This window comes from Lycium ferocissimum, unplaced genomic scaffold, assembly GCF_029784015.1.
Source record: "Lycium ferocissimum isolate CSIRO_LF1 unplaced genomic scaffold, AGI_CSIRO_Lferr_CH_V1 ctg4201, whole genome shotgun sequence".
In the NCBI taxonomy this organism is placed as follows: Eukaryota; Viridiplantae; Streptophyta; class Magnoliopsida; order Solanales; family Solanaceae; genus Lycium; species Lycium ferocissimum.
This window is the reverse complement of record NW_026725598.1, coordinates 7,219-30,471: the sequence shown is the minus strand read 5'-3', so window position 1 is coordinate 30,471 and position 23,253 is coordinate 7,219. Positions and strand designations below refer to the sequence as shown.

Sequence of the window (23,253 nt, the reverse complement as noted above, 5' to 3'; positions counted from 1 at the left end):
GTGTACTTGTTAGATTTTGAAGTAAAGGGTGTCATAGACTCTTTATGTTGATTGTGATGATTTGTATGATTCATTCCATGGTTGAGCTGATTTATCTAAGTCGTGATATGGATTATGGCATTGTGGCTCATACCTTTATTGATTTATCATGCTTACTTTTGAGTTGGTGTTTCATATTGGGGTTCTAGACTTGAACCATATTTGAATACTCGTCTTTGCACACAATATATGTATATAAGGCACATCTGACAGGGGTTGAGGATGTGTCCTATCTTGTGAGATGTATATATATATGACACATTTGACAGGAGGTGAGGATGTGGCTTATTTGTGAATTCGTGATTCGAGGTTTGTTTCGGAGCGAGTTGACACATGATCCGAGGTATATTTCGGAGTGAGGGTAGATGGACTTCACTGGTCCCCCATGGGTCCTAACTATTGAGCGAACAATGACTTTAGCATATGTGTACATGTTTCAGGTATTTGGCTATTGCATTGCATTGCAGTGCACAACATTGCATTTTATTCTGCATCATCATATGGTTTTTCACGTCTGATTTGATATGATCTGTTCGTATCATTGTGGTGGCATAGACTGGATTATGGACTGGGTCAGATTGCAAAGTAGTGACTCTGTCCAGGTTCAAATTTTGGTTTTGTGATTATCGTTTGAGATTATTGATACTCGACGGACTAATAGTTTAGAAGTTTCATCTTAGGTTGTGATTCGTTTATGGGATATTCTGTGACCTTAGTTTGGGTATTATGTGCCTATCAGCTTATCTTATTGATTTTGTGCTTGTATGCGTGAACCAATCTTAGTCGTCCTATAATGCTTACTCAGTACTTATTGTTTGTACTGATGCTTCTGTTGATGTACTCTTCTCTAAGTACAAAGTCTGTTACTAGTTCCAGTTCCCGTCCTCGGGGGTGATCCAAGTCTACTCGACAGAGATTCCAGGGTGAGCTTTTGGGCTAGATTCGCATTCAGAGGCTCTTCTTGTATTTAACTGTCTACTTTGTATTCTTGAGACAATATTGACGTTTGAGATTTTTACTTCCTATCAGACTTGTATCTATGTAATAGTGGCTCTTGTTCTACTCCAGACCAGATTTTGGTGTTATTTTTACTTCCGCACTTATCATTTATATAATTTGAATCTGCTAGTTAAATCTTTTTTATTTCTGCATAATTCTTATATATGATTAAAATGATTTGGGAATGGTTCGCCTACCTGGGGGGACAGTGTAGGTGCCATCACAATTCACGAATTGGGTCATGACAATTGGAGAGAATTAGAGTCTCTAACTTTAGCTTCGAGCCTGCCAACTTCAGCCCTTAGACAGTCATTATCTTCTTAGAGTTTCTCTTCTCCATGAGAAGGGGCAATGGTTCATGCAAGATCCATAGCAGATATAACAGCCACGTGTCCCTGAGGAAGGAGAGTCAAAAGTTAGCAAAAGATGCAAGGGACTTGCGAAGTAATTTTATTGATAGCAAAGTGAATACCTGGAGGAATAAGTTGGCCACGTGAGTGAGTGAAAACTCCAAGCTTGCAATCAGAGATTTGGGGCAAGGGGATAAACCCAAAGTTCTAGCTTCAACTAGTAGGATGATACTCCTTTGTGATGGTTCATAAAGGGGGACAGTAGGTTTACTCGAGTGAAGTCCGATAGGAGAAATCTTAGGTTCCCCAGAGGCTTTGCTGGAATGTAACAAACCATTTAGTCGTGATAGTGCTTCTTACCCATTTACCCCTATTGACCCTTCCCCCAGCACTATTAGCATGATTTTGACCTGTGAGGATGGGTGGCACGATTTTCAAGGTAATTGCGCGAGTTTTATGATGACTTATGAGAAATAGAGTCTTAAAGTGAAAAACGTTTGACAGATAGTTTAATTTTAGATCAATAGGCGTTTTTTGAAATGTTATCAATTTTGAGGGGTCCGGATGGGCGATTATGATCTATTGGGATATTCAGTTCAGTTCCTGAGGCACTCGGGAGCATTTTGGGTTAGTGGTTGGGAGTTCGTCTTTGGCCATTGGTATTGGCCCGGTCAAAATAGACCTCCATTGGGAATTCTGAGACCACGAGTGATTCCGTATTGTGTTTTTATGTATGTTTTCCTGTCTGGTTTGTTCTTGGGTTGTCTCCAGTGATTGTCGGGTTTTTGGATTGAGATTGTGAAAAACCAGTTATTTTTTGGTGTCTAGTGCTCGCTGTAGCGGCACCCTATGTGCTCTAGCTTACCCGCCTCGGCGAGGCCTGGTCTGCTATGGTAGATTACATGGAATCATAGTGAGGCGCTACAGCGGATAGGGATCCGCTGTACCGGATTCGCGGTAGAGGAAGTAGAGCCGCGAGCGCGGTTCCACTTTAGTAGAAACTCGATCATTGCAGCGAACGTCGTGCGCCAAAGTGCCATTTAATGCTAAGTTAAAAATATTCATTAACTATCCCTACATTTATTTTTCTTAAGCATCTTTGAGGAAATTTGAGGTGGTTTCAACCAGATTTCTATTGAGGGTAAGTTCTCTGACCCAGATTTCATTCATTTACCTTCCTTAAGCATGAATCCATGGTAGGAAATCTATAGAACTTAAGAAAGAAGATGGGTTTTGATGTCTACTTCCTTAATTGAGTTTTAGTCCTTCAAAATGAAATTTGTTGATAGATTTGACTAATCTAAGCATGAAATATCATAAATTAATAACCTATAGGCTTGAATCGTCCTTTATAGTGGAAGAATTGAAAGATTGAAAGTTAGGTTTCATACCCAAATTGGGGTTGTTTGAATTGATGATGAAATTGACCTATTCTTTGGTTAATGTAGCAATTGGAGAGTAGAATTGAACTTCTAGAACATTGAATTAGCTATTCCATCTTTGAAATATCCGTTTTACCCTTGTGGGCTTGTTTCCCCTATTTTACGCCGTTGATTTTGATTCGAATGAATGTATAGCAATACAGGTATAATTGTTTCTTGTTTCTTACTCAGAATTCAATAATGGCTAGACTTTGAGCCCTTAGAGGCTCTCTAGTAAGGCAAAGCAACGTTTTGATAATTTGTGGCTCCAGCTCGGCGCCAAGTAGGTTACGACTTACCTTTTCGGTTAGACTCCAGTTAGTGAATCATATGTAGAGGTTAGTTATTGATGGAGAAATCATGTGAAGCATATGTAGAAGTTAGTTAATGACGGAGAAATCATGTTAAGCCTTCGAGTATGAAGTTGGTATGGATATTCTTAGGATTGGTATTGTTGACTGATTTGTGGGCTTGTTGCCTTTTAGTGGTATATTGGGTTGTTGCCATGTGTGGTATATTGGACTTGTACCTAGTTACCATATTATGATTATGATGCGATTGTATCTCACTTATCTTGACATTAACATGGATAGAGGAAAGGACTTGACTTGATATTGATATTGTGATATGTGTCTATCTGTGGTACGATTGAGATTTGATTATGATTTACACTAGAAATTGATACATTCATATCATTCATACAAATTCTACATGATTCATTTACATGAGCTGTGATTTGACAATAATAATGATAAGAGGGAAAGTGAAACAACTGAGGCTTGTTATTTTGGTGTTACCTATGTGGTCCGAAGGGAAATTATTCCAAACGTGGCATTGTACAAATTAGTGAATAAGTTCACATTGGTAATTGATTTATGGGTGTTGTTATGCTTACTCACCCTCATGATTATTGTTGAAATTGGCATTCATACATGCATTTCATCTTGCATTTCTCATGACACTTGGTATTGATGATGATAAGTGAGAAAGTAGAGCTTTAATTGGTAATAAAAGATTGAATTGTGATGTGTACTTGTGATAAGATGCCAATGGGTTCTCGATTTTGGTTTACTGTGGGTAATGATATAACTTATGGTGTTTGTGATATCCATAGCATATTCATTGACATTGATTTATTGTGATTCAGCATTCATGCATGCATACATGCATGATGGAAATGGTGTGGAAATGATTTTAGTTTGATAGATGTGTGAAATTAGTTGGATAAATTTATGGGATCGGGTTGTACGCCGCAACGGATATTTATGGGATCTAGTTGTATGGTACAATAGTATATAGATGCCATGGGTCCCCCACGGGTTATGACCATCTAGATGTGGAGGTATTCTGTCTGTAGCATGTGTGTATGATATCAGACAGTTGGCCAGTGCATTGTATTGCATCAGACATGCATTCATATTTCATCCATTCACATCTTTGATTCTAGTTGTTATATATGTTGTTTTGCAATGGTGCGTTTTATTCTTGATTCCTTGGTTGTTGATTTATTTGAGATGTTGTGTGCTTATTAATCACTTACCTAGACATTTGATGGATTCGAGGGCTAAAGGTTCCACCTAGGCTATGACTGTAGACTATTGAGATCTAGTGTGATTCATATTATTGCAAGACTTACAGGGATGTGCTTAGTGACTGCATTTGGACTGCTTATCTGTCTACCTTTCAGTTTCTCTCTTTTATATATGTTAGCTAATTGTTGTTGGTCGACGATGCCTACCAGTTCATTTTTTTTGTACTGATACTATTCTTGCTACATCCTTTTCGGGTTGTAGAGTTGTTCCAGGTACTTGAGCGAGATTCAGTTAGCTTTCAAAGATCTCGCGGAGTTCATCTAGACTTTTCTGTTAAATTCTCATTCTAAACAGAAGTTGTATTCAAGTTGATATTGTAACTTTTATTCAAGTTGTATACTTAGAAGCTCTTGTACTATTCAGCCTATATTCCTTGCGTAGTTTATGTATTTCCGCAATTATTACTTAAACTCTTATGCGAACATTTTGTTTTTGAAAGTGTTGTGGTATGGTACGAGGCGTGTCATCCTGATTTAGATGTGAGACCAATTTTAGTTTCTAGCTATGGCTTGAGGATTCAGTTGTGTGGGATTCTGGTTAAGACTCATTTATTGTGGGGGTTTTCTTGAGAAATGGGAGAGATGGTACAGAGAGTCAAATGATCTCCATGTTTACAGTGTTTGGTTGCTCGGACGTCGCAAAAGTGCATTTATAGCTTAACAAGAATGATTTGTTCTAGGTATGATTGGGTTGGGAAAAGTTTCAACATCGCTAAGGTATTATGATGGTTTGTGTGACGCGGGTGTACCAATGGCAGGTTAATAATTCAGCAGTGGCAGTGTATTAGATGTCGATATGTGAGGACGAGTGTAAATTTGGTAAGGACCATCAGATTTGGAAAAAGGATAGTGATTGCGTGTAATAAAGAAGAGAAGTTGAGAATAAGGACATAAAGGGCGAATTTTATGGGAGACGTGTAGTAAAGTAAGATTTCTTAAGGTATTTTAGTTTGAATACTTTTCGTGTTAAGGGGACGGAGGCGTAAGGGAGAGAATTTGGATAGATTAATCTCCACTATTAGGAATGGAAAAATTGGTATCTGACATGTTTGTCAGAATAAGGTTGCAATTGGTATGAGAGTGGATTTCTATTCCATTGTAAAAAGTTAAGTTGGACTTCGACGTGACTACATGGTAGCGGTTTATGGGTTCTTCAGAAAAGTGGTTATCTGTTCTAGGGGCCCGTTTGGCTTAGCTTAAAAAAGCAGCTTATAAGCCGAAAACAGCTTATGAGACAAAAAAAAAATAAGTTGGGGTAGGCCAAAGATATTTTTTGTTTTTTGGGTTATAAGCTGTTTTCGACTTATAAGCTTCTTTTTTAAAGCTAGGCCAAACGGGCCAACTTATTTTTTGGGCTTATTTTAAGCACAAAATGGCTTATATACTGGCCAGCCAAAGACTCAAAAAAGCTGAAAACAACTTACTTATAAGCTAAGCCAAACAGGCTCTAAGTCGAAAGGCAATGTTACTTGTGATGAGTGGATACTTAAGCTATTGGGCAGCTGTGGTCTTGGTCCTTCAGTAACGGTTATGTTCGCCGGGTCTTCGTGTTTAGAGGAAAGGTAAGGATATCATGGAATCAAGAACTAGTTGAATTGAGAATTATGTTGCTGTCATTCATGGCAGGATAGACATAAGGGTTCAGTATTGAGTTGGTATGTATAGTTATGTCCTGGGTCAGGGGGATCCAGTGGTTGATTAATAAAATGGCTTTAGTGCTGGACAAGTGTAAAGCTTTTGCACTCAAGGGGCTATCGGGTGTTGCATATAATATTGTATTAGGGTTGAGAGCCTTGTACCTTTTGTGTAAGTTTGGCTAGTTCGTACTGCTTCTGGTGTTACCATTCGGTTGAGTTGATCGAATGAAAGGGATAATCGCGCGAATGGTTAGGTGGTGTTCTAGTTTGACAATTGGGATGTTTAAAGTGGTAAATCAATGATGAGGTTCAAATTAATTCGAGTTAGAGAGAGCATTTTGGAATTAGAGTAAGGGAATTTGAGCAAAGGTACCTTGGTGGAGGTCGTGGGGACATTTTTTTCTCTCTTAAAACCACCAAAAAAAGTGGCAATTTATTCCATAGAAATATTTACAGGAAAAAAACATTAAAAGTATGTATAGAAAATAAGAAAGAAAAGAAAGCAAAACTATCTAAAATAAAAATGTGGAACAGCTAGGACCAAACACTGATACTACTACAACCTGCATCAACTATAAATCCAAATTCCTTGATTTGTATCCATCTATCACACCTTCAAGTCTCACAGGTGGAATGGATCAAATCTCATGAAGATGTCTTCAGGAAATTCTGGTTGTAGAGGAGGTCAGTTGTATCATATGTCAATGCTAAGTCTTGACTGTTCTAAAAGTGCTGTGATAATCAGAATCTGTTGCTGATATCTTCTTCTAACTTCCTTGTGTGACTGAATGATTATTATAGATTCCATTGCAAGAAATAACACCGTTTTAAGTAGAACAAACCAGAGTTAATACCACACACTCAAAAAAGTGTTATTTCCAGCTATATTACCTCCTTTGATATAGCATTATGACCTGTTGCTGCTGTTATGGCTTTTGATTTCCTGAGTGCTAGCTGATCTAATCTTGAGATTTGGCATTTGACTCTTGTCCATGTTGATGAGCCTCCTTCCTTGAGATGGTATATCCTGAAAATGATCATATTGAATTGTACCTACAAAATCAAAACTAAGTTAGTGAAAAAAAATCTGCCACACAGTTACCTTCTCTCAATACATGCTCCACTGTGACATCCTTGTCCTTTCTCCACCTTTGGATGCTCCTAATTGTTAAAGATATACTCCAAGGCACCTTCCATATACTATCTAAAATCTTCTGCATTGATAATGAATCTGTTTCTATAATTACTGGCAGCAAATCATGTGAAATACAGTACTTAATGCCTTGCTCAATGGCCACAGCCTCAGCAACAAGATTTGTTGTATCTGGTAACACCCTTGCCATAACATGTAGGAAATCTCCTGAACTGTTTCTTACACAAAAAGTTGCAAAACTGGGACCTGGATTTCCTCTTGATGCACCATCAGTGTTGCATTTAAAGTGTCCATTTCTAGAAAATTTCCACTTCACCTGTTTATAAGTTAAGGGATTCCTATAATTCTCCAACAGCTCAACCATCAAAGGCCACAGTTTTGGCATATTCTGCAACCAAGGATACCTGTATTGAGCCAACATGTAGATATTTCTATTGATCTCATGAATCGCCTTAACATAAGAAACTAAGCCTTCATGTCTTCTTGTGTTCCTACTTTTCCATAACTGCCACATAACTAATGCAGGAATGGCCTGATATAAAGCTTTCAGTCTAGCCACAGTATTAAAATTCCACCATATCAAAACTGTCTGTTTGATCTATATGAAAGGGCCCATTATTCCTGCAGCTGTTGAAAAATAGTTCCATATTCTTCTAGCAAATGGCCCTGTAAAGAACACATGATCCATTATTTCTTGTTGTACATGACAGCACCAACATCTTGAGACTATACTGATATTCATTTTCTGCAGAACTTCATCTATAGGTAACTTCCAAAACCATACTCTCCATAAGAACATAGAAATTTTGTATGGTAATCCTTTTAACCAGAAGTTCTCATAAACCTGTGATCTTTGTTGTCTTTGTCTCAACTTCTCCCATGCACTCTTAACTGTAAATTTCCCAGAGCTTGTATGTATCCACCATGGCTTAGATGTTTCATTAGATCTCTGAAAATGGCCCAATTCATTTCTAACATGCTCTACTATATCTGCTGAAAATACATCCTGCATTTTGGGATAATTCCAATGACTATTGTCTATCAAATCTTCTAGATCATCTCCTATCTCATTATTCTGCTCCTGGTGTGGTAAAAAATCATGTAAAGCGCCAAGTTTAGACCAATTATCAAACCATGTTGATGAAGATCCATTCCTTGGTTCCCACCAAATACTATGCCCCATATCATCCCTTGATTGTAACATTAGCTTCCAAGTCTGAGAACCTTTTTTCCATTGCACCACAGTTGGTCTGAATCTCTTGCAGTATTTGTTCCACATGAAGTTGGACCATAAAGTGCTGCTGGTCCTAAATCTCCACCAAAGCTTTGCAAACAGTGCTTTGGAAATGTCATAAAGAGATCTAAATCCTAACCCTCCCTCATTCTTTGGATAGCATAACTTTTCCCATGCAGATAGTGTTTACTTCTACCTTCATCTTTTGTTTGCCAGAAAAATCTATTGAACAGCTTGTGACGCTCTTTGAAAACACATTTTGGTGGTACCATAACAGACAACAAATAGACTGGTATACTTTGTAAAACACTGGAAATCAACACAGCCTTCCCACCAAAGGAAAGTAATTTACCTTTCCAAGCCTGCAGTTTGTCTCTAACTTTTTTCAACATATCTTTATAGAACAACTTATGTCTTCTTGCATGAAAAATGGGACATCCCAAATATGTGAAAGGGAATTCTTCGTAGTGAAGCCTGTTATTTGTTGCACCTCCTGAACCAACCCATCAGCCACCTTCTTATCCATGTAGTAACAGCTCTTGTCAGCATTAATCTTCTGCCCAGATATTCTTTCATACTCATGCAGAATAAATATGATCTTCTGTAAAGAAACTTTATCGGTTGAAGCAAATATAATTGTATCATCTGCATATGCAAGATGATTCAAATTTGTGCTCCACTTTGGCATCCCATATCCTATGAAGTTATCATGCTCAAATAGAGAATTAAGAGACTTTGATAGAACTTCTGCAGCCATAATAAAAGGAGCAGGAGAAAGAGGATCTCTCTGTTTGACCCCTCTTGTGGATTGAAAAAGCCAAAGGACTGTCCATTAATTAGTATAGAATACCAATTATTGGTAATCAATCTCCAAACCATATCCACATACATTTCTGCAAATCCCATCTTTCTCAACACTTGCATAAGAAAACTCCAGGACACCCTATCATATGCCTTTGCCATGTCCAGCTTGATGACCACATTAGCTGGTTTCCCTCTCTTTCTTATATTAGTAACTAATTCTTGAGTTTGCAAAACTTTTTCAATGATATTTCTACCCTGCACAAATCCAGATTGGTTTGTGGAAATTAAAGAAGGCAGAATCACTTCTAACGTATCATGTATCAACCTAGATATAACTTTATTAATAAAGTTGTTGAGACTGATTGGTCTTAGATCAGAGAAAGAGTTGATAATAGCTTTCTTTGGTAGGAGGACCAGGTTTGTATGAGTCACTGATTTTGGCAATGTCTGACCCTCGTAAAAACTTTTAATCACATTATACACATCAGCTCCTACTATGTTCCAACATTTTTTATAGAAAACACTAGAAAAACCATCAGGGCCACAAGCACTATCCCCTGACAGTTGAAACACATCATTTTTGACTTCCTCAATTATAGGCATTGCACATAGAAGATGGTTTTGTTCTTCATTTATTCTCTCAGGTATGAAGTCTAACAAGTTAGATTCTAGTACCTCCTCTTCTTGAGAGAATTGGTTCTGCTAAAAAGAAACTGCTTCACTAGCAATATCATCTATGTTGTCAAGCCAATCTCCATATGAATTTTGAATCCTTGTAAGCAACAACCTCTGAATATATATATATAGACACACTCTTTTTTACTTACTCTTTTTTTTATTATTATTATTTTTGACTTCATACATACATGAAATTGCTTTTCTCCGAAATATATTCTATACTCCAAAAGTCTCCTCCATCTCTTGCTTAAACAACTATTTCTGCTCAACTATAGCTGGAAGGAATGATATCTTCTTTTATAGATAAACCAACTGTAACAACCTGTTTGGTCGTTATGGCCTTTTCGGGCAATTTCTGTGAAATATAGGCTTAAAGTGAAAAATGGTTGACCCAAAGTTGACTTTTGGGTAAACGAATCTTTTTCAAAAATTCATCAATTCTGAGAGGCCCGGATGGTCGTTTAGGACTTGTGTGTGTATTTGGTCCCGTTCCCAATGCACTCGGATGCATTTTGGGACTTGGGTTGAGAAATTGGAATTAAGGCATCGGGGGTTGACTCGATCAACGAGACCTCCGTTGGGAATTCTGAGGCCACGAGCGCATTCGTAGCGTATTTTTGTGTGGGTCTGTGTATGTGGTTGGTGAGCAGATGGCCTCAGGAATGGTTCAGGATTTTGATTTGGACTTAGGAAAAATTGGAGGGATTCTGGTACCTGGTGCCCGCATTGGCGGCACCAGGGCCGTCCCAACGGTACCACTATGGCGGCATATTAGCCTTTGGGGCGGCCATGAGTATCTTGGCCCAGACCGCTGCGGCGGCCTGGGGGGCGCTTTTGCGGCGCTGCTGTTTCGGTCACGTTACCGTCGTGGCGGTAACGGGCCTGTTATTTCATTAAGTGTGTTTTAAATAAGCCTTTAGACCCTCATTTATTTCCACTTCAAAATTAGAGCTTTGGGGACTGTTCTTGAAGATATTTTGGGAATACTCTTGGAGGTAAATCTTGCTATCCCTCTTTTATTTCATTAATTCTTATCATCATAGATTCTCCCCTTTCCTTTAATAATCCCTTAGGAATGGAAGATGGAAGTGGGTTTTGATGAACTTATTCCCTAGGCTTATTAATGATGAAATTGATGGGGTTTTTGTTAGATTTTGATGAATCTAAGCTTGTTAGTCATATACCTTTCATTTCTAGTGTAGAATTTTGGAATCAAAGAGTTAGGGTTTATACCCAAATTAGGGGTTTTGCTTGAAATCAGAAATTAGGCTAATGCTTGAGTTAAATCAGCAATTAGTGGTTGGGTCATGATCACCTAGTGCTTAATTTGATATTTTGCTTTCGAATTTCTCGTTTTGCCCTTGTGGGCCTGTTTCCCCAATTTCTAGGGTTAAAATTGACCTAAATTGAATAGTAGCAATATTAGTATCATTCTTCATAATTTCTAATCTAGATTTTGATTGTGCTTAGACTATTTTGGTTCTGAGGTTCAGCGGAAAGGCAAGGCAAAGGAGTGAGGTGTTGGTGTTGCGGTTCGGCCATCCAGGTAGGTTATGGCTCACCCTTGGTGAGACTTCGTATAGCGAAGCACATATTTAGATTATATTGTCGGAGACAGCATGTGAACCTTCGGGTACGAAGTTGGGTTGGATATTGCCTTAGGTTGGGCCCTGTTGTGTGTTAGGGCTAGCCACCCCGTTGTGTTGTGATTGATTGGTCTATTGTGCTGGCTTGATGCCATGAGTTATTGATAGATATTGGATTTTTTTTTATCATCTTGATTATGATATAGTTGGCGTACCCACTGTTGGTACTTGTGATTCGGTTATATTATTGGCATACCCATTATTGGTATTTGTACTCGGATATATTGTTGGCATACCCATTTGCTGGTACTTGTGATGTTGAGCATTTATTGCTGTTGATACATACATTGCACACACTTTCAATTTCATGATACGTTGTTGAGATACTGATGATACTTGATAAAACACTTGATGAGCTGGGCTCGATTTTACTTGAGTGACGTGAGATGTTCGATGTTAGTTCTGAAATCATTGATTGAGTGAGTGCATGGACTCCACGGGTCCCCAGAGTGGTGCTGGTGAGAACCCCCGTAGGCAAAGATCCGGGATCCCGTCTGTCTGTTGGGCAAAGATCCAGGACGGGTGGCACTTAGACTTTGCGAGTCCACTGGGTGTGCTCCTGAGATGTCGATATTTACGTCCGGAGTACATGTGTACACAACATTTGCATGGCATTGCATTGCATTGCATTATAGCTTGACTTGGAGATGTTTTGGTGTTGTACTTGTGATTATTGGATTCAGACTTGGCACATTTGGGATTGGATGCTTTACTTAGGCGATAACGTGTACTTGGATTCGATTACATTTGATGTATACTTGTTGGTTTGTCTGCTTATCTGCTTTATTATCTGGATTGTATTAGCTATGCTTAGTCGGCCGATGATGCCTCCCAGTACTATTGTTTTGTAATGACCTGCACTTGCTACATTCCTTTATGAATGCAGAGTATCAGGTTGGATATGCTTCCATTACACGAGGCTGATAGTCGCTTCAGCATTATCCTCAAGTTTCCAGGGTGAGCATGGCCGTTCGTGCGCCTTGAAGACTTGTCTATCTTTATGTCCTATTCTATTCAGAGACATAGACACTTTATGTATTATTGTTCCAGATTGTACTATTTCCCTCTTAGATTGCTCTTGTATTACTCAAACTAGACCCTGGGGGTATTATTATTATTCTCGCACTATTCAATGAATATATATATATATATATATATATATATATATATATATATATATATATATATATATATATATATATATATATAGATATATAGATATCGTGAGACTTATGTATTTATTCTCTTCCATTGCTTAATTTCATTATTTATGTATTTATTCATTGATGGGTCAATGGTTCGCTTACCGAGGTGGAAAGGTAAGTGCCCACGGCTTAAACAAAATAGGTCGTGACACCAACAAGGTATGTGAAAGAATTGGTTTATCCCTATTATATAGGTCTCAAAGATGGGTGCTAAAAGGAATACATATATGTAGGTATGGATAGAGAGGCTAAAAAAAAAATGAAACAAAGAAGGCCTAATTTCATTTAAAAATCAGCATTGTCTATAATTTCGCTTCGATCGACATTTGAGGCAAGTTCTAGCAAAGTTTTCATGATTTTACCTGTTGCGATCATAATGCTTCTCAATTTCAACAAGTTCCCAGATTTGGAGATACTCATTCTCGCCTTCACAAAAACCAAAATCACAAACTTGGTAGTTATATGGCATAAATGAAAAGGTTATATTTGAAATTATGCAAATACTTATTTCAAGAACTTTAATACGATACCAGAACAATAATTAGAAACAAATTAAAAGATGATTTTATTTATGTATATAAACACTAGAGAGAAAAAGCCTTCAAGAAAGTTTTGAATTTGGATAAACGAATAAACTTCCGTTACGAATAGGATGGGGATTTTCTTCGAAAAATTCATAAACTTCACTGATATGACTTGCACAAAAAATCAAGATTTTTTTTCACAACATTGGTCTAACTTACAGGGCATCGTAGAAAGTCTGATGATTCTTCAAAGTTTGCCTTCACAACTCTTGATTTGGTGTCCTGTTCTTGATCTCCCGTTCTTCCTGCTCACTTATGCCATTTTTATTTTCTTTTTCCAAAGTTTCTCTCTAAAAGAACTCATGAATGCTAAGAAGAATAGTTAAAGATACGTTTTGTGATATTGCACAATATCTAGTAGCTGCTAGAACTTTTAGGAATCTTGTTCATCAGAATCAAATCTGGTTCACTTTGTTTTGCAAATGCTACTTCCATAAGGAAATGGTGTTTTCGATGTGTCATATGGTGGAGGCGTGATGAATTGAAAACTATGTTCCTCACTTCCAGTCTTGACTTCATTTTTCAACACCAAATTAACAATCTAAGTATTGAGCAGCTTTTATCAAACCTTCAAAGTAACAAAGTTCAAGCATCCATCAAAAAAAAATTGTCTTTTTTTTTTTAAACCTTCAACGTAACAAGCTCTTGGTTCAATCTTAAACACTTCTTGCTTCTCCTTCCAACCTGTTAGCACTGAAGATAACTGGTAATTTATTTACCATGTGTAACTGATAGCAAACTTAAAAATCACAAGCAATTTTATATCGGAGCACAACAATAATGCTTAGAAGACATATTAACATTAATAATACATCATTATTTACATGGGAACATTTCTATACGTTCCTAAGTTTCACAGCCGACACCATCAAAAACTTATACTTGTTAGCTGGACAGCAATAAAGTTCTAGCTACTATATAAACATTAACTAATAGTACCCCTGGAATATTTCTATACGTTCCAACTTTTCACATCCCACATCAACAAAAACTTGTACCTACCAGCAAACGTTAACAACGTTTAAAATTTCACAGCCGACACCCTCAAAAACTTAAACTTGTCAGTTGCACAGCAATAAAGTTCTAGTTACTATATAAACATTAACTAATAGTAGCCTTTTTTTTTTCTTAGATACTAACAGTACTATAAACTATAGTTTCCCACACACTTAAACGTTTCATTCTCTTGAATGAATTGCGCTGCGTGAGAGAGATTTCCCGTCATTTCTTATTTCCCTACCACATAGTCCTCATCCTCACTATCGGAAGTCTTTTGCTTCTGTTATAATCTCTTTTCCCCTTCCAACTACTGCTCTCGCTCTCTTTGCCTTTTTTTGAAGCTCAAGGAAAGTAGTATTTTCTAAATCTGGCAAATTTTTAAAAATATTACTACTACTTTGGATGGACATTGCACACATCTATTTTGGACAACAGGTGGTACCAGTGGCTTGCCTATTTCATCAACTAATAGTAGTTGATTTTGCAAGTTGTTTTGATGAAAGAACTGTGGAATTGGTGTAGTAGCAGGATCAACCCATGTCACAACTGGAAAAAGAGGCAAATTCAGAAACCCCCAAGATTCACCCATACTGCGCATCGTATTAGAAAAATCACAATTCAGGCTCGAATTGTATATCACATTTTGCATCGAAATATGCTCACTTCGATGAAATCCTCTGTCCATTTTCTCTTCGATTCTGCCCAACCTTTCAGCCATATTGTCTTCCGCCTTATCATTTTTTATGACAAGTTGAGCAAATTGTTGAGCTATACCATTAAACTGATACGATAATTGCCTCATGAGGGTCAGTTGAGCAATTGGATAACCTTGCCTTGGATTTTCTCGTTTCCCTGGTTCTCTCTTTGGACCTTCAGATTCATCACATCTATTCCAAAAGATTTTGTTAATCATCATAGAAGAAAGAGTGACAAACGGTGGATTCACTCCAAAGTATTTCAACAAAGCTGTTATTGTTGAAGGAAAGAAAATACTCCTCGCATTTGATTCATATACACATGCCTTGATATTTGTATTGATGATTTTTCCAATGTTAATTGGAAAATGAGTGCAAATGACGTAAATGAGGAGCACTCGAGATGTCATCACAGTTGAGGTATTTGTATTAGGCAACTATCTGCCTGTTACAAAGCCTACCCATGGTCGATAATGACAAGAAATATTTACTCCAAGTAAATATTTTCGCTCTCCATTAGGTTTTGTCACCTAGTTTGCACCAAACGGACATAATTTTCCTTCAATGTCCTCCCAATATGCAACAGCTAACTGAATCCGTGTCAAATCATCATTGACTGGCTTTAAACCAAAATGTCGATTGATGCTCTCGGGTGAGAAGTCAATTTTCTTTCCCATGACCATAGATTCATTGGAATCTTCATTTAGATTCTTATAGAATTCTAGAACAAGATCCAAACAAAAGTCTCCAGGAGGAAGGACAAAAGTTTCCCATTCATGGTATTTGATTGTATCAACTATGGACTCATCAAGATCACCATCTTCAGCAAAAAATTCCATCCCCTTTTCTACTATACATCCGGGACCTTTCAGTCGATTTTTGCTAGAAGATTTAGGAAGAGAATTGTTGTTGTTATCAATTTGAGAATGATGACTAAAGATTTGTAGAAGAGAAAGTGGAAGATTTTTTTTTTTTTTTTTTAAAAGAAAATAAACGACAGAAGCAGAAGCAGAAGTAAAATAAACGACAGAAGCAGAAGCAGAAGTGTTGAAGGTGAATATAGAAATTTAGGGCACAATATCTTCATAGAAAGGCACTCTACTTTATAAAATCAAAAAAATTAATAAAAATAAGGAGAAATATATGAATTCAAGATACATACTAGGGATAGGGATGGCCTTCCTTCCATACATCATAATGGTTCCCTCTTTTACACTGATCAACTATGTTATCTTCCAAAATATAAAATATATATATATTGCTTTGTAAAATACATGAATAGACCACCACAATATAGATACAACTTTGGTAATACCCTCATATTAGCAAAAATATTAACCTCAAACTGATATTTATATCTAATCTTATATATAATAGTTTTTTTTTTTCCAGTTAAAAAGTCATTTTACTAGAAGATTTTTTTTTTTTTTTTTTTTTAATGTAAACACATCTACACATATATGTTTTATAGACAAGTAATTTCTACTATTATAGAAGCATCGGTTTTGGAGTAGGATCGACATGGTACCTTATGTGTCAATAATATAAAGTAAGGGTCTTTTTTAACTTTTCACAATGTGAACTCATGCGTCTTCTAACCTAGACTGCCACGTTCACGATCTTTCGGCCACCAGTTTTCTAATACCGACTTTTCATATCTTCTCAGTTCTCGCATTGCTTCAGAGTGTTGCTGCAATTTCAAGTATTTCAACTCTTATCTGTTTCATCTTTTCTTCTTCTTGGTTTGAATCAGTTTGTATTTGCTCACCTAACGGATTTGATTCTATGGGTTCACGAAGTTTTAATCTTTTTTATGTTTTGGCCCAAAAAGGGATTGCTGTAAGCGAAGGGGAAAAAGAAGAAAGGTGATGGTTTTTTTATTCTTCTTTGCTTTGAAGCTCTAAAATCCATGTTTGCTTTCCATTTGGTTAGCCATTTCCTCCAATTGTGAAACCTAAGTTGTTTTTTGGGAGTTGATATTATGGTTCATAGAAATTGATACTTTTATATTGGGCGTAGAATAAGGGGGGAAAAGAGGGAATAAACGGAAAATTATGGCAAAAGAGAAAGTAGATCCGTCTCATTAAGAAGAAAAGTAACACCAGGGCTTTGATTTGTGAAAACATTCAATGGATGATTTTTTCCCCTGAATATGTAAATACATTAGGAGAACACTGTTTATTATTATATATTTGAGTATCGCCGTTTTGTTGGATTTCAAATTTTATTGCTCTTTGCGAAATTCGTTTCTGGGTTTAAGTAAACATTGTTCAGATCTTTTTTTGTCAAAAGTTTTATATGATTGTGTAAACCAATATGTTAATTCTCATTGCTTTGTTTTGTTTCCAGGCTTCAGTCTGTGTTGTTGTAAATATTGTTCTTGCGTGTGTTCAACCTCCTTCATATTTGTAAGTGTCACTCTTCAGCTTGCTTTGATTATCGTCCCTTAACTTCTAGGATTTTCCTGTCTCTTTTGTTTGCTGCTCATGAATTTGTCTCTCTTTATTTGTCGAATAACTTTTTTACTTTGTCTATAAGCATTGCATGGTCTACACTTATTTGTTGTTGGATTTTCCTGGCTCTTTTGATGTATATGTATATTGCGTTAATGGCCATTTCTTTTGTAACTGCACATTAGCTTGAGATGGCACATAAATTTATTCTCAACTCAGTCACTCTAAAAACTCGAGGATTGGACATGCAAAGTGCAAGTAGTAGATATATATATCCACCAAGGGACAACAAAGAAAACCAAAAAATACCAACTGATGGTTACAGGATGAGGAGGTGCTTCTACCACTTGTAGATTCTGCAAACTTTACATGCTACCACAATTTAGTAGTAACAAACTTGTGTCTTATTTGACTGCATGAAAACCTTTGATGCTTCAAGTATCAAGTCAAAGATTTTGAATTTGGTAATTAAAAACTTTCAATGTCTCTATGTACAGATCTAAAGTTTATTTATTATCAAAACACTCTATTCTTTATTTATTTATCCTTTGTTTCTTTTACCTAAAGATGTCCTTGGACTGCTGATTAATGCTGGTCTTCCAAGTATTGCAGCAAATGGGAAGAGTATACAAGAATTCATCATTACGGATACTCAGTAAGTCTATACTCTTTCCCTTGTAAGGCCACAGGACTATATGTATATATATATATATATGTATGTATATATATATATATATATGTATGTATATACTACTCAACTAACTAATCACTTCTTTTTCTTTATCAATTTTTTGGAGGCTGCAGCTCTTTCATGCTCTTCTTGTTTTTCGTATTCCTGTTGAGATATATAATCCCAAAAAAGCTCTTAGAGAAGACAAAATTATACGTTCCACAGATCTTCCGAGATTCAATTTTTACTTCCCACTTCTCTTTTTCACTCGATATCAACTAAAATGTATATTGCCTTTACTACAAACTAGCTCTGTATTTTCTTATTGTATGTATATTTCATTTTCATTTTTGTTTAAATTTCTGGTTTTCCCCCTGTTTTATAGTTTTTTGGAGGTGTTTGTATGGGTACTGCATCGCCGCGCATATCCACAGAAGGCACTCTTCTTTTTCCTCCCTTTGAAGAAGAATCAATATTCATATCTGATATCCAAACGCAACCGCTGGTACAGAAATGAAGAGTGACATTTAACCTTCCAGTCCTTTGCAACTATTTTTTAAACACCAAAGAATAAATCGATTTCTAAATTTTACAGGGACAAATATTTTACAGAGTGTGAACTCCTGGTGATAAATGAGGACCAACATTTCTACACGGCGTGCTCAGATTGTAAGATGTCATTTATAAGCAGTACTTCGGCAAGACCAATCTACTATATACATTGCGACCGATCAACCCAACTTATCCCCGGGTATAACTCATGCACATAGCATGGAAAAAAACTCATCCTTAGAAAAAGTGTTGAAAGGTATTTGAATTTTTTTGCTTCACTGATTAAAATACAATCATTACTTTAAAACGCCACGAAGCAAATGACTGTTTGTTTTTCTCTTTTTTCTCCTTTAACTCTGTGTTTGCTGTATTTTTGAAATTAATATTACTTCCAATAAATTGATCTCTCAGAGTTTTAAGTTCATTTTAATCGCCAAAAGAATGATTTTTTGAACAATTATTATAATTACGTCTGTATAGATAAGCTGTTCAAGCCAACCACTCGAAAAGAAACCCGGAGTATCTTGAAATTTCCTAGCAAAGATAATGACAGAGAAACTAATCACTCCATACAATTTTATATCTCATTTGCTCCCTCATCAAAACCTAAATAACACCTTCAGTGATATCCTAAGTTTTATAATCCGATCCGTTTAGTAAAGCACTGGTACGTTACTATATTTATATGTTTGGAACTTTGTTTCATAATGATCTTTTATGTACGTTTTCAAAGATGAAAAGGAAAAATTCAATCATGATCGGTTATTTTTTTTAAATGGTGCTACTTGATATTTACTATGCATTGACCAAATTCCTATTCTCGGTTACTCTATGTCATTATTGTACTCATTTAAGAAAACTTCTAATCCACTATTTACATTACCAAGTCCTTAACAAGAATAGGATAACACTTGGTACATTTCGGAAGACTCCAACCCAAGTTATATATGTTTCTTTTACATAACAGTGTATACTTTCTCTAAATTCAATAGCTTTCCCCGTGTCTTAACTAACATCTGGGCAGCTCAAGCTCATTTATGTTTACACCATGCTTTACCTATTAAACCTCAAATGTGTCATTTTACTACTCTATAGCAGAGTCCAATTTGAAGTTACGGTCGTCGATCACACTGGTTGAGCAATAGCTTCCATTTCAGACCAATCAGAAGAGAAGATGTTGAACCTCACCGTACAAGATATTTATGACATCTGTCGAACCAAGGTATTTTGCATTATTGACTTTATAAAGATACAGTCAACGCGCTGAGATAATTAAGAGCAAAGACTTTCAGAATCCAAATGAGAAGATTATTTTCCAAAATCCGGACAAGCTATGTATTTTGGATTATGAGGAAAAAGATCTGCCGACCAGCCATTACCAACTGCACCAATGATGGGGATCACTGCAGCAAATAAGTGGAAGGTTGTGGAGATTAGTTTAGAACCAAGAAACCAACAAAAGCTGCCCAGCAAAAATAGCCCTTCTAGCAGTTAACATAAAACTGAAATCAGGGCCCCTATCAAAGGGATTGAAAGGTACTCAAAATTTAAGCCTCGCAACTTCGCCCATGACTGAATATGTATTACTTCATAATCTATTGGCCACTAAGTCACATATATATTGAGGCTTCCCCTGTAACTCGAGTTCAAGAAACTTTATCCTAAGCTGCCTGACCAAGGATGAGAAACACAAATGAAACATAAGTGAAATTATCATTTCGAAGCAAAATATGTTTTTCCCTTTATACTGATGTTGTGTTAAAGTCTTGGAATAATGTTAGCGCTAGAAGGTAGATAAAGAGTATCCATGTGGCATAACTTGAAGTTCAAAATTAACTGGAATTGAAATCTGCATTCACTAATCTGATACATTTATTCTATTATCCTTTAACCAAACCTTATCATACTAATTGTCTTGAATAGTTGTAGGGTTCATATTTACAAGTCATCCGGAACCCTGAGTGTGTAGAAGTTTTCAGATCCCAAATTTGAATTTAGTTATTTCCTGGGGTTGACCATTTGGATAACACCACCACATCACCTGCTATTCAAAAAACATCATTGTTACTTTTAAAAAACTTCTAGGGGAATAGAGCTTAGTAGACAAATATCTAATGCACAACAGTTGAATTAAGAAGAGCATTTAAGGTTTGTTTGCTGAATTACTTCTCATAATCAACTACACTTTATACATGGAAAAATAGATACAATGAATGTTTTATCTATGGGTTATGAGTCAATAAATTATGCCATTTAAATATAGTGCTGAAAGTTTGTCGTGTTGATGCTTATACTCTTATTTCGTTTTCTCATAAAGTTTTTGAAGCAAAGAAAACCTTAAACTGTCGCTTTTTGTCGCGCTGCGCTGTCTTTTTGACAGGCCGGAGTACATAAATACATGGATTTTTAATAAGCCGGATTAACCCATGAAGATACACGATGCGCCATGCTTGAAAAAGGTACGTGACACAACTAACTCTACTACTACTACACACTCTACATCCACCACTTCTGACACTTCCCCTTCTTATTTTTTTAGAAGAAACCTCTACAGGTATTATGTTAACGACACCGTGACACAACTACAAGATGACCGCTACCAACAAAGTAGCTGACTGCGTTACTAATTTGCTTTCTGTCGTTATCAGCTTTTGTAAATATGTAATTAATGTGATATGTTGAAATCATGAATGTATAATATGGACAGTGCAATCTTGAATGTAACACAAACAATATGTGTGCATATATGTTATAGAGTTTATTAAGAGTTTAAAATGTGTATATATATTACTAACAGTTTAAACAATTTCTCACCTCTAAATGCATAAGTTTTCACAACTTTTAAATGTACATTCCAACACAATTTTACACACATACATTATTGAATGAGTCGATACATCGGGCAGGCCCGTGCACAGCATGGGCATCACCCATCTAGTACTTATAAAGAAAAGATAGTTATGACTTTAATGTTGTCAGCTCGACTTATTTTCTCAATTTTTTTGAGTGAATAAGGAAGGTGGATACTTCCCTTTCAAAATGTCCATTGATGTATGGCTTGAGACGATGGCCATTGACTTTGAACTTGTCACCCCTTGCCGTTGTTTGATTTTAATTGCCCCGTAAGGAGTGACAATTGTAACAATAAAAGGTCCTGTCCAACGAGATTTCAATTTTCCCGAAAATAGTCGAATTCTGCTATTGTAGAGGAGCACGAGATCCCCGGCTTCAAAGCTTTTCTTTCAAATCAACTTGTCATGTCATTTTTTTGTTCTTTCTTTGAAAAATCTAGAATTTTCGTAGGCTTCTATTATCTTTTCTTCCAACTCATTGACATGCATAAACCTATTCTTACCTGCTGTTGTTAGTTCACAATTCAGTGCTTTTAGAGCCCAAAAACCTTTATGTTCCAACTCAACTGGCAAATGGCAAGCTTTTCCAAAGACTATTTTGTATGGAGATGTTCTAATTGGCGTTTAAATGCCGTTCGGTATGCCCATAAGGCATTATCTAATTTTAAAGCCCATTCCTTTCGAGAGATATCAACCATTTTTTCAAGTATTCTTTTTAGTAAAATTTACTTGGCATAGCTTACATTATTACCTATTTATGGAACATAACTAAACTTTACAATAATTATATTTAGTAGTTAAAATATAACATATTTACTTCCTATAGCTACCACTTTTTTACCACTCATCTGATAACTTCCCACACCCCTAAATTTAAGCCAGAAAAAGGTCCCTCTCTCCTATCCCCCTAAATACACGCCATTATGCCCAATATCCCTTAATTTCCTCCAATTTCAAATCAGTTTTACAATAGTTCAACTTCCTCGTTTATCTCTAATTAACTACTCATTAATTTCACTCATAATTCAAATCTCATTTCCAAAAAAGGTAAGATTCTATACTGATTTTTACATTTCACCGTGTATTTAACTTATATTTATATTTTCTTTTTTCTTTTTTCGTTTGAATCAGCAATGCAACTCTAAATCATTAGTTACCACTGTTTGTTCTTGGTTGTTTTTTGTTAGATTCAAGTGAAATGGCTAAGAAAGCTTCTAATCCGATGAAGACTAGAGGTATAGAACGCAAATTTTCAATTCCCAATGTTTTGGATTGATATTTTAATAGTTGTTTTTCATATATATTTGGCTATATTTTTAATTGTATTTGATTATTATGCTCAATATTACTTATTCTGGTTTCTGTTGACTATATTTCAGATATATTTTTCATATATTTTAACTATATTTAGAAAAATTTCAAAAAAAAAAAAGGAAAAAAGTTGCAGTCAAAACGTTGTTACCTCAATTATGAACTCAATTATGACTATATTTTGGCTATATTTTAATTGTATTTTTGATTATTATGTTCAATATTACTTATTCTGGTTTCTGTTGACTATATTTCAGATATATTTTTCATATATTTTTCAAAATTTCAGAAAAATAAAAAAAATAAAAAAGTTGCAGTGAAAACGTTGTTACCTCAATTATGAACTCAACTTGAATTCGATATTTCAACAGATGAATTCA

General features: G+C 36.0%; 2 protein-coding genes and 1 long non-coding RNA gene across 18 annotated transcripts; 1 reads left to right on the top strand and 2 right to left on the bottom strand.

Annotated features, from left to right (window-relative positions):
• Positions 1 to 6,944: 6,944 nt before the first annotated feature.
• Positions 6,945 to 8,469, bottom strand: LOC132044343 (uncharacterized). The gene is made up of 3 exons (XM_059434832.1): positions 7,894 to 8,469; positions 7,140 to 7,788; positions 6,945 to 7,090 (listed from the first exon to the last, which is right to left on the bottom strand). Exons 1-3 carry the CDS (start codon positions 8,467 to 8,469, stop codon positions 6,945 to 6,947), a joined length of 1,371 nt encoding a protein of 456 aa, XP_059290815.1.
• Positions 8,470 to 8,558: 89 nt separating this feature from the next.
• On the bottom strand, positions 8,559 to 15,874 carry LOC132044342 (uncharacterized). The gene is made up of 5 exons (XM_059434831.1): positions 15,582 to 15,874; positions 14,783 to 15,227; positions 9,314 to 9,927; positions 8,915 to 9,224; positions 8,559 to 8,786 (listed from the first exon to the last, which is right to left on the bottom strand). The coding sequence occupies exons 1-5, from the start codon at positions 15,872 to 15,874 to the stop codon at positions 8,559 to 8,561; spliced, it is 1,890 nt and encodes a 629-aa protein (XP_059290814.1).
• Positions 15,875 to 16,612: 738 nt separating this feature from the next.
• LOC132044344 (uncharacterized) lies at positions 16,613 to 21,516 on the top strand. Of its 16 annotated transcripts, none has more exons than XR_009412120.1 (7): positions 16,613 to 16,900; positions 17,385 to 17,443; positions 17,674 to 17,952; positions 18,056 to 18,143; positions 18,554 to 18,966; positions 19,809 to 21,169; positions 21,250 to 21,516. It is a non-coding gene; the product is annotated as an uncharacterized LOC132044344 (long non-coding RNA). The 16 variants fall into 16 exon arrangements; XR_009412118.1 differs by having other exon boundaries at positions 18,544 to 18,966; XR_009412119.1 differs by lacking the exon at positions 17,674 to 17,952 and having other exon boundaries at positions 16,614 to 16,900; positions 18,544 to 18,678; positions 18,773 to 18,966.
• Positions 21,517 to 23,253: the final 1,737 nt, after the last annotated feature.

Coding starts and splice junctions, on each gene's coding strand:
- LOC132044342 (XM_059434831.1), bottom strand. CDS start 15,874: ATGGAATTTTTTGCTGAAGATGGTGATCTTGATGAGTCCATAGTTGAT. Junction 9,225..9,313: donor AAGATGGGATTTGCAGAAAT/GTATGTGGATAT, acceptor TCAATCCACAAG/AGGGGTCAAACAGAGAGATC. Junction 8,787..8,914: donor CTGATGGGTTGGTTCAGGAG/GTGCAACAAATA, acceptor GACAAACTGCAG/GCTTGGAAAGGTAAATTACT.
- LOC132044343 (XM_059434832.1), bottom strand. CDS start 8,469: ATGTGGAACAAATACTGCAAGAGATTCAGACCAACTGTGGTGCAATGG. Junction 7,789..7,893: donor CAAGATGTTGGTGCTGTCAT/GTACAACAAGAA, acceptor CCTTTCATATAG/ATCAAACAGACAGTTTTGAT. Junction 7,091..7,139: donor GGAGCATGTATTGAGAGAAG/GTAACTGTGTGG, acceptor TTGATTTTGTAG/GTACAATTCAATATGATCAT.